We start from the raw sequence: 16,979 nt of genomic DNA on the forward strand, positions 1-16,979 counted from the left end.
GCTTTTGTTTGCTGGAAGATTTTTGATTACAGTTTCAATTTCCGTGCTTGTGATGGGTCTGTTAAGATTTTCTATTTCTTCCTGGTCGAGTTTTGGAAAGTTGTACTTTTCTAAGAATTTGTCCATTTCTTCCACGTTGTCCATTTTATTGGCATATAATTGTTGATAGTAGTCTCTTATGATCCTTTGTATTTCTGTGTTGTCTGTTGTGATCTCTCCATTTTCAGTTCTCATACTTATCAGTAATTACCTTAAATGTAAATGGGTTGAATGCCCCAACCAAAAGACAAAGACTGGCTGAATGGATACAAAAACAAGACCCCTACATATGTTGTCTACAAGAGACCCACCTCAAAACAGGGGACACATACAGACTGAAAGTGAAGGGCTGGAAAAAGATTTTCCGTGCAAATAGGGACCAAAAGAAAGCAGGAGTAGCAATACTCATATCCGATAAAATAGACTTTAAAACAAAGGCTGTGAAGAGAGACAAAGAAGGTCACTACATAATGATCAAAGGATCAATCCAAGAAGAAGATATAACAATTATAAATATATATGCACCCAACACGGGAGCACCGCAGTATGTAAGACAAATGCTAACAAGTATGAAAGGAGAAATTAACAATAACACAATAATAGTGGGAGACTTTAATACCCCACTCACACCTATGGATAGATCAACTAAACAGAAAATTAACAAGGAAACACAAACTTTAAATGATACAATAGACCAGTTAGACCTAATTGATATCTATAGGACATTTCATCCCAAAACAATGAATTTCACCTTTTCTCAAGCACACATGGAAACTTCTCCAGGATAGATCACATCCTGGGCCATAAAGCTAGCCTTGGTAAATTCAAAAAAATAGAAATCATTCCAAGCATCTTTTCTGACCACAATGCAGTAAGATTAGATCTCAATTACAGGAGAAAAACGATTAAAAATTCCAACATATGGAGGCTGAACAACACGCTGCTGAATAACCAACAAATCACAGAAGAAATCAAAAAAGAAATCAAAATTTGCATAGAAACAAATGAAAATGAAAACACAACAACCCAAAACCTGTGGGACACGGTAAAAGCAGTCCTAAGGGGAAAGTTCATAGCAATACAGGCACACCTCAAGAAACAAGAAAAAAGTCAAATAAATAACCTAACTCTACACCTAAAGCAACTAGAAAAGGAAGAAATGAAGAACCCCAGGGTTAGTAGAAGGAAAGAAATCTTAAAAATTAGAGCAGAAATAAATGCAAAAGAAACAAAAGAGATCATAGCAAAAATCAACAAAACCAAAAGCTGGTTCTTTGAAAGGATAAATAAAATTGACAAACCATTAGCCAGACTCATCAAGAAACAAAGGGAGAAAAATCAAATCAATAAAAAAATAAGAACAATCTTTTAAAAGACCACAGCCACCTATGGTGATAACTTCAATACTCAAAAATTTTTAAAATAGGGATAAAAAGACAGAAATGCCAGGGTGTCAGCTTATTCCATGGTTCTCTAAGTTAGAAATCAAATTGCTGAATGGAGAGTGATTTTAGGGGATCTGTACTTTGCTGGAAAAAGCCGAGGAGGCCACCATTTTGCTTGTTTAATGGATCTGAGAGCCTGCATGCAGGGAAAACTTTTCATCTGGCTTCTCATGGGATTTCCTCAAAAAAGACTGCTGTTTGGGACTGGGAAGAGGAGTAGAACTTGAATGTAAGATTAATAAGTTGAAATCTACCCTTCGAAAACTGTCACCTTCAGAATGATGTTACTGAAAAGTGAGAATTGGGAAATTACAAAGAAAGACCGGAGTCAGATAGGAACGACATTCTAGCGGTTGGAGCCATTGGCTACGAGAGCCTAATTATGTGTTAGAGTAATTAGGCAGGTAGATCATAAAGAGTTCAGATTTATTAGCCAGAAACATGGGAAGCTTTATCTAGTGGCCAAAAGGATTTTAGTCCCAGTATGTCAGTTGTTCACACACTTTCATTAGGGCTCTTTAGGCTCCAGGCCTCTTCTGCCCAGGGAGAAAGAGCCAGGATGTGTTGGAGCTGACTTTTGGACCCATTTTTAAAGAAGATTCATTTATTTATTTTATTTTTTGGCTTTGCTGGAAGAACCACATGCATCTTGCCATTGGATGGTCCCCCTCTCCCAAGACATTAATGATTATTATTTTATAAAAGACTCAGTGGAGGAGGTAGAGGCTTTAAAGGGCAGTGACTTTGAACAGTTGGCATTTTCCAGGGATTGATTGTGCTTTTATGGCCTTTTCTTTTTCTATTAAATTCAAAATGAATCATCATGTGACACCATGATCATGTTTTAAAAGCTGATCAGCCCTATATTAAAATCAGCTTTATGTTCTCTTCTTGTTTTTAGATTTATCTGGGCAGGAGAAAAACTATGTTAAAGGCAATTTGACACATGATTTTTGATTTCTATATCTTTAGTAAAGGGAGTCACAATCACACAAGTCTCAAACAATTTAGAAATGGATTTCTTTCCTTTAGATAAGATTCAGGTGTTTGTACTAAATAATATTGTCCTTCATTGATAATGGGACCCTTGATGAAATTAGTTTTCTTAGGGATTATGAAGTGGGAAATTATAATTCTGCTGAGTTTAGTCCACTGATTATTTATTGGAGTTGGGTTACTTATGTGGACTTCATGTGGTATGAATTTCAGGTGTACGGTGTGTGAGAAACCCATTAATAAGTGAAGGAAGAATTAAATGCCAGTTAGGTTGGATCTGGTGAGGGCAAATGAACTGTTCTGCTGCATATACAAAAAGGTTAGAATTTGGGTACAAAATAAATTAATCTAAGAGCAGTGGTCTGTGTCTCTAAAATAGATTCATGAGACTGCTCTCATCAGCAGAGCAAATTAATCTTTAATGGTGGATAGTCAAGGAAATAAATGGACAAAATAGTGTCAGTGGTTTTTAAGTTAAAGGAGGGGGAACCAGGATGCAGTTAAGACCTTCAGGAATTTACATTGGCAGAAGTCATTATAAGCACAGCAGGCACGAACCCTCACCCAAAACAGATTCATAAGCCTCTCTTCAGATCATGAAAAATAGGATCAGTTCTGGTGTGGCCCTGTCTGCAAATGAACTTCTCTGAAGATAAACCCTCTCCCCTCCTCCTCCCCTCCAAAAGACGGAGAAGTGAATGAAGTATTTCAGTGATGAGTGATGAAGGCACTGGTGCTGCTGAATAATGCCAGTGACTGAGGAGAGCAAAGCCCAGGGTCACACAGGGATGGGCTCGGATTCACTGCCTGCCCCTTTGGCATCCTGTGTGACCCGGGTAGTCAAGCCAATGAAAGTTTGCAGTGTGATTTTTAAATGCTTAGCTGTTTTGTTGAGGGGGACATTTTGCCATTTGGAATAGTTTTCAGGTGTTACCATCATGTTTAAGAAGAGGTATGTACTGCCTACCCTTCCATTGTTCTCACATATCTAATCTTTGCTGGATCTTGAAATTCTTCTCATACAGCCTGGTAACTATGGTTCACAGTGCTGTTTTGTATATTTGAAAGTTGCTAAGAGAAAAAATTGTAACTGTGGTGATGGATGTTAACTAGACTTACTGTCATGATTATTTTGCAATATATTCATGTATTATGTCTTATGGTGGTTTAGTTGCTAAGTCGTGTCCAACTCTTGCAATCCCATGGACTGTAGCCTGCCAGGCTCCTCTGTCCATGGGATTCTCTAGGCAAGAATACTGGAGTGGGTTGCCATTTCCTTCTGCAGAGGATTTTCCCAACCCAGGAATCAACCCAGGTCTCCTGCATTGCAGGCAGATTCTTTACTGACTGTGCTATGAGGGAAGCCCATTATGTCGTATACCTGAAACTAATATATTATATGTCAATTACATGTCGATTAAAAAAATGAAATTCTTCCATCTCTACCAATCACAACTTGCCTGATTCCCATGTCATCTGTTGAATGCCAGGCTTTTTGGAAGAAGTGTCAGGTAGCTACATAATACAGGTGCAAGTTGACTTGATTTGCCGTCATTTGGCAGCGAGGCTCAGGGACAGATGGTCCCTGAATGTGCCTTTTTAGGAAATGCTTGGTGTAGTGATTGGGGTGACAAAGAGGAGGCACACAGGAAGTTGCTGATCCTTATGGGTTCCAGCCTTCAGAATCCTCCCCTGCTGTTTCTCTTCATGCCACCTAAGGGGTGGGTGGTATTTTTTGGACAAGCAGGTAAAGCCTCCAGAGTTCTGCTGGGCGCCCTTTGTCAGAACTTGCATGTTGTACACAATCGTTCTCATTGGTGACATCATTCACCAAGCGGCAGTTTTAAGCATTTCTTTGGAAAAATCTGTTCGTCGGGAAATATTTCTCATCAAGGGGCTGCGTCATAATATCCATTTATCTTGTTTATCTTTTCCAATGACTTGAAACGCTTGAAAGAGCGACATGAGTGAGTGCAGCTTAGTCATGCACACAGTAGCAGTCTGTAGTGACACCCAGATTTCTCTTTCTCCCGCTTTCCGATGGACCCACCCAGAGCAGCGCAGTGTCATCACTAACAGATGAATCACTTTGAGCGACTAGGGAAGGGCTGCAGACGCCTGGCTCTGGTGATAATTGCAAAACGCACATCCATCTGCCGCCTCTGGCACAGACCCCAGCAGGCAAGAGGGGGTGGCAGCTGAAAGCCACGGGGCCCAGGAGGGATTAGGAACGAGAGCTCAGAGTGTGGCCACTGTGAGGCCATGCTCCATGCCAGCCCACACCGCCCGAACTCCAGAGCGAGGAGGGACCTTCTGTTTTCATGAAGCTGCCAGGTCCCCTCAGAAGCCTGCTTTGCCTTTTCTTTCCTAGGAGTCTCTCCGTAAATCCGGTGGCCGCTTGTCATTGAGTCAGGTTTCCAGGGTCACTGGAGATGTTTCTTTTCTTTCTTTTGTTCTTTGATCTCTTCTGTGTGTGTGCTTGTGCATACCTCTCCTCCATTCGCTGCCCTCCCCACCTCCAGCATCCTAGGCTCCACTCTCCCCCAAGTGTTCCTCCTCTTCCCTAACTCTCCCAGGAGGCCTAGTGTTCCAGTACTGAAAGGAGAACTCTGGAACCTTCCTCCGGAGTAGCTGGGGCCCATTGATACTTTGTACCGTTCCAGCCTCCTCCACTGATATACAAAGATTCTCATGTTTTCTCTCCCTGCTGCTTCACTTTAATGCCTCGCTATGTGGATTAATTGCCTCATGTACATATTTCTTGGCCTTACAAACCTTTGCTGAGCACCTCCTGTATTATGCACCATGCTAGGAAAACAAGAAGGAGTTGGATTCTTGCAGCCAAGTAGGAGTGACAGGTGTGTGCAGGGATTATCTTGAATCCTTTATACAAATGATACTTTGTAATTTTTCTTCTTCAGCCTGCTTATTGTGCCCAACATGAGACTTCTGAGATTTGTCCATGCTCATACAGAAGGCTCTAGTTTATTCATTTTTATTGCATTCCTGTGCAATAACATTGTTTAAATGTAGATAATCCTCTTCACTATAATTCATGACTACATTAGAAACGGACATGGATCTGTTTGTTAAGACACTAGATTCTTATGGGCATCTGCTTTCCACTCGTTAGAAAATCTACTATTTATTTGAGAATGGTAAAAAAAGAAAGAAAGAAAGAAAGAAAGAAAAGGCTAGTATCTTAGTTATTATGTCTTCACCTCATAGGAAACCTAGAAAGGTCTCTGGGTCTCCCAGATCATGAAACTATATTGCTTTATAGTCTCGTGTGTCTCTCTACCCCCACTCAAGTGTCTTCTGGAATTCCTTGTGAATTTCAGTGGGCACCTTGGCAACAGAACTTTCTATCAGACTCTGCTGACTTTTAGTTCAGTTCAGTTCCGTCGCTCAGTCGTGTCCAACTCTTTGCGACCCCATGAATCACAGCACGCCAGGCCTCCTTGTCCATCACCAACTCCCGGAGTTCACTCAGACTCACGTCCATAGAGTCAGTGATGCCATCCAGCCATCTCATCCTCAGTCGTCCCCTTCTCCTCCTGCCCCCAATCCCTCCCAGCATCAGAGTCTTTTCCAATGAGTCAGCTCTTCGCATGAGGTGGCCAAAGTACTGGAGTTTCAGCTTTAGCATCATTCCCTCCAAAGAAATCCCAGGGCTGATCTCCTTCAGAATGGGCTGACTTTTAAGAGTTAAATAATTCCAAAATTTAACATTTTTGAACTGTCCGGGCTTATCTTCCTAAAATAGTGTGTTACTCACTTACCAACTCTGCTTGCCAAATAAAGGCCCCTCAAATACTAAGTGTTAACATCACCAGATGGTCAACACCGAAATCAGATTGATTATATTCTTTGCAGCCAAAGATGGAGAAACTCTATACAGTCAGCAAAAACAAGACCGGGAGCTGACTGTGGCTCAGATCATGAACTCCTTATTGCCAAATTCAGACTTAAATTGAAGAAAGTGGGGAAAACCACTAGACCATTCAGGTATGACCTAAATCAAATCCCTTATGATTATACAGTGGAAGTGAGAAATAGATTTAAGGGCCTAGATCTGATAGATAGAGTGCCTGATGAACTATGGACGGAGGTTCGTGACATTGTACAGGAGACAGGGATCAAGACCATCCCCATGGAAAAGAAATTCAAAAAAGCAAAATGGCTGTCTGGGGAGGCCTTACAAATAGCTGTGAAAAGAAGAGAAGTGAAAAGCAAAGGAGCAAAGGAAAGATATAAGCATCTGAATGCAGAGTTTCAAAGAATAACAAGAAGAGATAAGAAAGCCTTCTTCAGCGATCAATGCAAAGAAATAGAGGAAAACAACAGAATGGGAAAGACTAGAGATCTCTTCAAGAAAATTAGAGATACCAAGGAAACATTTCATGCAAAGATGGGCTCAATAAAGGACAGAAATGGTATGAACCTAACAGAAGCAGAAGATATTAAGAAGAGATGGCAAGAATACACAGAAGAACTGTACAAAAAGGATCTTCATGACCCAGATAATCACGATGGTGTGATCACTGACCTAGAGCCAGACATCCTGGAATGTGAAGTCAAGTGGGCCTTAGAAAGCATCACTACCCACAAAGCTAGTGGAGGTGATGGAATTCCAGTGGAGCTCTTTCAAATACTGCAAGATGATGCTGTGAAAGTGGTGCACTCAATATGCCAGCAAATTTGGAAAACTCAGCAGTGGCCACAGTACTGGAAAAGGTCAGTTTTCATTCCAATCCCAAAGAAAGGCAATGCCAAAGAATGCTCAAACTACCGCACAATTGCACTCATCTCACACACTAGTAAAGTAATGCTCAAAATTCTCCAAGCCAGGCTTCAGCAATACGTGAACCATGAACTTCCTGATGTTCAAGCTGGTTTTAGAAAAGGCAGAGGAACCAGAGATCCAATTGCCAACATCCACTGGATCATGAAAAAAGCAAGAGAGTTCCAGAAAAACATCTATTTCTGCTTTATTGACTATGCCAAAGCCTTTGACTGTGTGGATCACAATAAACTGTGGAAAATTCTTCAAGAGATGAAAATACCAGACCACCTGATCTGCCTCTTGAGAAATTTGTATGCCGGTCAGGAAGCAACAGTTAGAACTGGACATGGAACAACAGACTGGTTCCAAACAGGAAAAGGAGTCCATCAAGGCTGTATATTGTCACCCTGCTTATTTAACTTCTATGCAGAGTACATCATGAGAAATGCTGGGCTGGAAGAAACACAAGCTGGAATCAAGATTGCTGGGAGAAATATCAATAACCTCAGATATGCAGATGACAGCACCCTTATGGCAGAAAGTGAAGAGGAACTAAAAAACCTCTTGATGAAAGTGAAAGTGGAGAGTGAAAAAGTTGGCTTAAAGCTCAACATTCAGAAAATGAAGATCATGGCATCTGGTCCCATCACTTCATGGGAAATAGATGGGGAAACAGTGTCAGCCTTTATTTTTGGGGGCTCCAAAATCACTGCAGATGGTGACTGCAGCCATGAAATTAAAAGAGGCTTACTCCTTGAAAGGAAAGTTATGACCAACCTAGACAGCATATTCAAAAGCAGAGACATTACTTTGCCAACAAAGGTTCATCTAGTCAAGGCTATGGTTTTTCCTGTGGTCACGTATGGATGTGAGAGTTGGACTGTGAAGAAGGCTGAGCGCCGAAGAATTGATGCTTTAGAACTGTGGTGTTAGAGAAGATTCTTGAGAGTCCCTTGGACTGCAAGGAGATCCAACCAGACCATTCTGAAGGAGATCAGCCCTGGGATTTCCTTGGAAGGAATGATGCTCAAGGTGAAACTCCAGTACTTTGGCCACCTGATGTGAAGAGTTGACTCATTGGAAAAGACTCTGATGCTGGGAAGGATTGGGGGCAAGAGGAGAAGGGGATGACAGAGGATGTGATGGCTGGATGGCATCACTGACTCGATGGACGTGAGTCTGAGTGAACTCCGGGAGTTGGTGATGGACAGGGAGGCTTAGCGTGCTGTGATTCATGGGGTTGCAAAGAGTCAGACACGACTGAGCGACTGAGCGACTGAACTGAACTGAACTGAACTGCAAAGAAATTAGGTGAAGCTCCTCTTCTCCCCCAAATCAAGTTATTTGGAGTCTCAAGTGAATGTAAGCACTGCAAACATGGGTCTTTCTCAAAGAAGGCAATAACGTTATTATATTACAATATACTGTAACATATTTATTCCCTCTTCTGCTATTCACTTAGGCTGTCTTTATTAACAGACAGCATGATTGTCCATGTAGAAAATCCAATAGTGTACCCAAAAGTTACCAGAAATAATGAGTTCAGCAAATTTGCAGGTTACAAGATAAATGTATAAAAATCTATTGTATTTCTATATACTAGCAACAATCAAAATTGAAATAAACCACACCACTCACAATAACATCAATAATATTAAATACTTAGGAATAAATCTGACAGAAGATGTGTAATATTTGTACACTGAAAACCAAAAATGTTGCTTAAACAAGACTTGAATGGGTACAGAGATATACCATTTTCATGGGTGAGAAGATTTATTATTGTTAAGATGTCAGTTATCTCCAAATTGATCTATAGATTTAATGCAGTCTCAATGAAAACCCAGCCAGTTTTCATTGATAGGCATTTACAAGCAAAACAATTCTAAAATTATTAAGGAAATTTAAAAGACCTATAATAGTTTTGAAAAAGATTAATAAATGTGGCTGATTAACATTACCTAATTTTCAGACTTATTATAAAAATCTACACTTTCCTTATTGGTGTAAGGATAGACACATAAATAGATCGATGCCTCAGCTGTTATACTCCTAGGCATTAACCCAAAATAAGAGGAAGCATATTTCATACAAAGACTTGTACATGATGTTTTTAGTAACTTTTTTTTATGATTTGTGTAGTTTTCTATTTTTTTAATTGCTTTACAATATTGTGTTAATTTCTGCCATACAGCAACATGAATCAGCCATAGGTATACGTATGTCCCCTCCCTCTTGAAGCTCCCCTTCCACCTCCCACCCCCTCCTACCCCTCCAGGCTGTCGCAGAGCATGGATTTGAACTCCCAGTATCACACAGCAAATCCTCACCGGCTGTCTATTTTACATATGATGGTGCATACGTTCAGTGTCCAGTTCAGTTCAGTCGCTTAATCGTGTCCAGCTCTTTGCAACCCCATGGACTGCAGCACTCCAGGCTTCCCTGTCCATCACCAACTCCTGGAGCTTACTCAAACTCATGTCCATCAAGTCGGTGATGCCATCCAACCATCTCATCCTCTGTCATCCCCTTCTCCTTCTGCCCTCAATCTTTCCCAGCATCAGGATCTTTTCCTATGAGTCAGTTCTTCGCATCAGATGGCCAAAGTATTGGAGCTTCAGCTTCAGCATCAGTCTTTCCAATGAATATTCAGGACTGATCTCCTTTAAGATGGACTGGTTGAATCTCCTTGCCGTTCAAGGGACTGCAGTGTTTCAATGTTACTCTCTCAATTCATCCCTCCCTCTCCTTCCCCCACCATGTCCGTAAGTCTGATCTCTATGTCTGCATCACCACTGCTGCTCTGCAAATACATTCATCAGTACCATCTTTCCAGAGTCCATATGTATTTGTTAATGTACAGTATTTGTTTTTCTCTTTCTGACTTACTTCACTCTATATAATAGGCTCTAGGTTCATCCACTCCATCAGAGCTGACTCAAATGCGTTCCTTTTTATGACTGGGTAATATTTCATTGTATATATGTACCAAAACTTCTTTATCCATTCATCTATTGATGAACATCTAGGTTGCCTCCATGGCCTAGCTATAGTAAAGAGTGCTGCAGCGAACACTGGGGGTGCATGTGTCTGTTTTTCAGTTATGGCTTCCTCAGGGTATATGCCTAGTAGTGGTATTGTTGGATAACATGGTGGTTTTACTCCTAGTTTTTGAAGAAATCTCCATACTGTTCTCCACACTGGCTGTATCAGTTTACACTCCCACCAACAGTACAAGGGGATTCCTTTTTCTCCATACTCTCTCTAACATTTATGTTTTTAAGCAACTTTATCCGTAATAGCCCCAAAGTGGGAATAACTCAAATTTCCGTCAACAGGTGACTAGGTAAACAAACTGTGATACTTCTCTAAAGTGATATGCCAATTGGCAACAAAGTAGGAATAAATTATTAATACATGCAGCAGTATGACTGAACCTCAAAATAGTTTTGCTGAGCTACAGAAGCCAGACTAAAAAGTATAGAGTGTTATAATTGTATTTATAGAAAACTCTAGAAAATGCAAATGAATCTAGAATGACAGAAAACAGATCAGTGTTTCCCTGGGGCAGGAGGAATAGGGGTAGGAAGGGAGGATTACAAGGAAAATGAAAAATCAGCTGGAGGTATTAGATATGTCTATTATATTCATTGTGCGGATAGTATGCTCATAGTAGTTGTATACTTCAACTATGTGTATTTTGTAGCATATCAATTATATTTTAGTGAAGCTGTTTACAAAAAAAGGCCCTGGGGTCCTTTCAGTGTTAAGAGCTTCCATCCCAACCATTCTATTAAAATTTCTCTCCTCCAGGACACAATGGCCCCTTTCTTGCCTAATTCAATAGCTTTGTCTTTGACTTAATCTCTTATCTGTAATTCCTTCCTTTGGCTTCTTAACCATGCACTTTCTTTGCAATATTGTAAATCAACTAAACTTCAATTTTTTTTTAATTAAAAAAAAAAACAGAACATTTTCTTGAGTTTCCCCTAATTTCATTGGTCCTTCTTTTTCAGTCTCCTTTGCTGGCTCCAAGCCTTTGCCAGATCTCACTTGTTAGAGGGCCTCTGCCCTTGGTCTTTGGCCTTTTTTTCCTCTCTATTTGCACTTTTCTTCAAGGTTTTTGCATCTAGTTTTGTGATTCCAAGTCTTGTCATCTTGAGCAGTTCAATAGAATTTTCTGAGATGATGGAAAAATCCTGCTGTTCAATATGAAAACCATTAGCTAGTTTAACATATTATATATGGCAACTGAGTATTTGAAACGTGGCTTGTGTGACCAAGGAAGTGAATTTTAATTTTTGTTTTAATTAGTTTAAATTGAAATAGCCACATGTGGTTAGGGGTTAATGTATTGAATAACCTTGGTCTAGCTCCCTGTGTTTACAGACTATGCGTGGTAACCATTAAGTGATCTTGATCTGTATTTTTTTCTGAATAGAATAGAATAGAAAATATCTTACGCATAGTCAGAGTTGTATTTTTACGTGAAGCTTTTGTTTCAGTCTTGCATCTCTGTGTACTAAGTTGCTATAACTATGTGTAGATCACAAGAGTTTTAGGGTTTTTCGTTTGTTTTTGTTTTTAGTTGAAAGCCATTTAGGTAAGTGCTAGTCATACCCATATTTATGTTTTCTGTCCAAGTTCAGAAATGGTGGTGATTAAAATGTTTATGTCCTTTGACCTACTATAGAATAGCTCTCCAAAGGGAATAATCCAAATTGTATACAGAGATTTATACACAAAGATGTTAATTGTGGCATTGTTTATACTTTTGAAAAGCCAGAAACCAACCAAATATCCAGTGATGGAGGAATGAAACAGATTGTAGAACATCCATATAATAAAGGACTGTATAACCATTAAGATCAATTTTTAAAAAGACTATTTAATGTTTTGGGGGAAAGACTTGACATGCTGCTAAGTGTGGGCTTTCCTGGTGGCTCAGATAATAAAGAATCTGCCTGCAATGCAGGAGACCTGGGTTCGATCCCTGGGTTGGGAAGATCCCCTGGAGAAGGGAATGGCTACCCACTCCAGTATTCTTACCTGGAGAATTCCATGGACAAAGGAGCGGGCTGGAGTCAGAGTCCGTGGGGTCACAAAGAGTTGACATGACTGAGTGACTAACACACACACACAATGCTAAGTGCAAATACAGGATATATTTATATAGTATAATCTTAATTGGGTAAAAATAATTTCCATAGAAGAAAATATGTTAATAGTGGTTCGTTCTGAGGAGTAATTGTGGTTGGTTTATATTTTCTAAGTTTTCTAGAAAAAGCATATGTAACTTTCATATTAGCAAAAAGATTATTAAAAAAGAAATCATGGCAGCTCATCATATATTAAGTGTTTAAGCATATTATGTTTTAGAGCTGGATAGAAGCACAGGGACTATTTAGTCTGGGAGCTATGGCTGGAGGTTGTAATTGATGCGTGATTGTCTGAGAGCTGTTTTTCAGAGGTCTTAAAGGAAAGGAAGTCTCCTTCACGTTTTTGCTCCGGGATGTCCCTGCTGTGCACAGTTCTGTCACTCACTGGCTGTCCCTTGCTGATCAGAAAGTCTGATTGGCTGTCAGCTTTGTTTCAACAAATCTAAAAAAGGAAGACAAAGTAATTATTATCTAATAAATGCAACTTATTTAGTAGGTTGCTGCTGCTGCTGCTAAGTCGCTTCAGTCGTATCCGACTCTGTGTGACCCCATAGACGGCAGCCCACCAGGGTCCCCATCCCTGGGATTCTCCAGGCAAGAACACTGGAGTGGGTTGCCATTTTCTTCTCTAATGCATGAAAGTGAAAACTGAAAGTGAAGTCGTTCAGTCCTTTCCAACTCCTAGCAACCCCATGGACTGCAGCCTACCAGGCCCCTCTATCCATGGGATTTTCCAGGCAAGAGTACTGGAGTGGGTTGCCATTGCCTTCTCCAATTTAGTAGGCAGAAACTTTAATACATGAGGCAACAACAAAAGATTGCTAATGGCTTAAAGTGAGAACTATTTGGTTCTGATCCATGAATAGTCACAACATCATTTTAGTGGGTCTTCCCCAGTATTATGTTTTGAATGAAATTAGAGTGAAATAAAAAAGAGTGTGTGGAATACAGTAAGTGTTCATTCTTTAAGTTTTTATTTCAGATGTATTTTTGTATGTCAGATCAGATCAGTCGCTCAGTCATGTCTGACTCTGCGACCCCGTGAATCACAGCACACCAGGCCTCCCTGTCCATCACCAACTCCCGGAGTTCACTCAGACTCATGTCCATCGAGTCAGTGATGCCATCCAGCCATCACATCCTCTGTCATCCTATTCTCCTCTTGCCCCCAATCCCTCCCAGTATCAGAGTCTTTTCCAATGAGTCAACTCTTCGCATCAGGTGGCCAAAGTACTGGAGTTTCAGCTTTAGCATCATTCCTTTCAAAGAAATCCCAGGGCTGATCTCCTTCAGAATGGACTGGTTGGATCTCCTTGCAGTCCAAGGGACTCTCAAGAGTCTTCTCCAACACCACAGTTCTAAAGCATCAATTCTTCGGCGCTCAGCCTTCTTCACAGTCCAACTCTCACACCCATACATGACCACAGGAAAAACCATAGCCTTGACTAGATGAACCTTTGTTGGCAAAGTAATATCTCTGCTTTTGAATATGCTGTCTAGGTTGGTCATAACTTTCCTTCCAAGGAGTAAGCGTCTTTTAATTTCATGGCTGCAGTCACCATCTGCAGTGATTTTGGAGCCCAAAAAAATAAAGTCTGACACTGTTTCCACTGTTTCCCCATCTATTTCCCATGAAGTGATGGGACCAGATGCCATGATCTTCGTTTTCTGAATGTTGAATTTTTGTATGTACTGGATTGTAAATATCAGTGTGTCTTGTTTTTCTTTTCAAACTGTGATTTGCAGTCCAAAAAAGTCAAGAGACTTCTATTACGATCTAGACCCATGGTTCTCATTAAGATCCTGAGACCAGAAGCATAGGTGTCACCTGGAAGCTTGTCAGAAATGCAAGTTCTCAGGCCACAGCCTATATCTACTGAATCAGAAACTCTGGGGCAGTGGGCTCAGCACTCTGGAATGTATTTAATAAGCCCTCCTTCCCACCTGTGATTTGATGTGCACTCAAGTTTGAAAACCACGGGTCTAGTTTAGCTATTTCAAGTAAGGTTCAGAGACTAACGCTGGCATCATTTGGTAGCCAGTTGGAAATGCAAAATATTCAGCCCCAACCAGACTTATTCCTTCAGAATCCACACATTTCCCTGGTGAGTTTAAGCAAGTGTTAAAGATTTCGTGAAGTTTGCGAAGCATTGATCTAAACCACATAGGCCTTCAGGGGCCAAGTAGATAATGTCAATGAGTGAAGGCAGCTTGGTTTGCTCTTTAAAGAGAGTACAGCAGTGAGAAGGCAGGATGGTGAGAAGCTTAAGTATCTTCATTTGTTTAAAAATGTCCTATACTGTGCCAGTTGGGTTAACACACCCAACCAAGCTCATCAATTAAGGTTAGCTGCAGTTGACCTCAGTGACTTCAAGCAGATTTTAAACCCTTATTTGAATAGTGTGACTCTCTCATAATAACTTCTTCTGATCTCTTTTAGGAGTTCATTAAGGAGCTGCTCTCTCGGATAAGAGGCATGCGGAAGTTGAGCCCCCCACAGAAGAAGGCTGTATAATTCCAGCCCAGGTGGAACTCTGCTGGAGACCCAGGAAGGAATTTGGACTTCACGAAGACTTTTCATAAAGAACTGTTGTCCTTATGAGCAACTTTTTTGGGGGTGGGGAGGGGTGGTATCTATTAGACATTTATTCAAGAGTGTTCCTTTTTTGGTTTTTAAAGGTTTGGTTGGTGTAATATTTTAATAGCAAAGATATCACAGACTCTGGCTTCAGCCCAACCAGAGAGCATCAAATCAGGCAGACACGCAAGGAGGGGCTGGACCAGGCAGCATCTTCTTGGAGAAACCAGATGTTAAGGACCTAATGATACAGGGATGATGGTTTTCTTACAGCTAGTTTGGTAATACTTTTTTCTTGAGTTGTACATTTGACACAAAGGTCGAATTTCTTGTACTTGTATATATCTACAGGCAACTAAGTTAAAATGTGGATGTGAGTTTTATTTCACACGGATGGAATAAACTTGTGGTCATCCTTTAATTGGAGGTCATGGCATGTGTGTTTTCAAGAGGCCACTAGGTCTTCTTCATGTGAGTGCTGGAGACCGCCAATGTTCACTTTCTACACCAAAGTGAAAAGAACTCAGCGTATCCGTTATTTTAATGAGCTACACTATGACAATGTGGAGTTGGTCAAGGGCTTAATTTATGGACTTTGTATTATTCTGTTAATTGGGATGCTTTGCCAGGTCATGTACTTATTGCCTCATTTGTGGTATTTTAAAGTTTTCTGAACCGTTTCTTTGAATGACTATTCAAATTTCTCTAGAAATGTTCATACTGTCTGAGGGGTGTTTGGCCGTGGAACCAGAAAGCACCGTGTAGCAATTCATTCTGTGCTTTCTACCAAATACCATATATTATTCTCTCTCCATGAAAGCAGGTCATAAGGAAGTGAGCAGATTATATCTTCCTCCTTAGAAGTAGATCTGGGCATTTCTGTGCCTGGAGGGCATCAGACCAGATTGGGTGAGCTGAGCGATGAGCGGGTGTACAACTGAGAAAACCTCAGCTCCTCTGGAGAAAGTCGATGCAGGAGCATTGGCTGGTTTGGAAGTGTGGTAGAGATTTCCTTTCTGGCTTCTCTCAGTGGCTTATGGTGAGGACTCTGGCCCTAATTGTGCACCCTGATCCGATCCCTTTGCTTGGAGCTGAGCCTGGGGCACCTGCTGAGCCCCTCTCAGTTCTATACCGGCTCCTTGGAGAAGGATCAAAATGCAGCTGGATGTGGGTGGGGTCAAAGGTCAGAGTAGAAACTCTTGGTGTCCTCCAGGAAGCCCCCACTGCCTCCCATAGAAACCCCCCTCCCTACTGTAAGGTGTCTCTAGGTGGCCCTGTCAGAGGACAGGGGTCAGGCATTTTATATCAAGGGTGCTCTGAACATATTTTATTTTTTAAAAGAACTATGTTTGTGAATTTTATGTACACTGGCAAGCTTTTGAAAATGTATTTAATTTTGTAATGTTTACCAATGATTTATTTACAAGCTATTTACTCGAATAAACGAAGCTGCTTACAACTCTGCTTACACGTTTGCCTTGCGAAACAGCATGGGTGTGATGATTTTACTTTGTCAGATGCTCTGAAGACAAGGGTGTGTGCACATATGCTCAGTTGTGTCCGACTCTGCGACCCCATAGACTGAAGCCCTCCAGGCTTCTCCGTCCATGGGATTTTCCAGGCAAGAATACTGGAGTGGGTTGCCTTGCCCTCCTCCAGGGGATCTTCCTGACCCAGGGATCAGACCCAGGGATCTTACCCACGCCTCCTGCATTGGCAGGTGGGTTCTTTACAACTGAGCCACCTGAGAAGCCACAGACAACGGTACCAAGCACCAGCTAGCTTTTCATTTTCAGGTCTTTTGTTCATTTGATCCTGGACCTCACCTGAGGCATCTTCAGATCAGGTGGTGAAAGGAGGGGAGCTGGAACAGACTCCCCGCTTGAGCAGGAAACAGAAAATAACTCTGTGCCCTTGGCTCTGCCTGCCTTCTACTCCAGCACTCCCCCAGGCCATGCGTCTTTCATTTAATTCAA

The 16,979-nt window shown here is 41.1% G+C and overlaps 1 protein-coding gene across 1 annotated transcript in view; it reads left to right on the forward strand.

Annotated features, from left to right (window-relative positions):
- The window catches only part of PPP1R14C (protein phosphatase 1 regulatory inhibitor subunit 14C), a 91,217-nt gene extending 74,750 nt beyond the window's left edge, over nt 1–16,467 (forward strand). The window contains exon 4 of the mRNA XM_070376855.1: nt 14,866–16,467. Coding sequence (XP_070232956.1) covers nt 14,866–14,940 — 75 coding nt within the window. The 3' untranslated portion in view covers nt 14,941–16,467. The remainder of the gene's footprint in view (nt 1–14,865) is intronic.
- Nucleotides 16,468–16,979: the final 512 nt, after the last annotated feature.

The sequence above is a fragment of the Bos mutus genome, chromosome 9 (assembly GCF_027580195.1).
Source record: "Bos mutus isolate GX-2022 chromosome 9, NWIPB_WYAK_1.1, whole genome shotgun sequence".
Classification (NCBI taxonomy): domain Eukaryota; kingdom Metazoa; phylum Chordata; class Mammalia; order Artiodactyla; family Bovidae; genus Bos; species Bos mutus.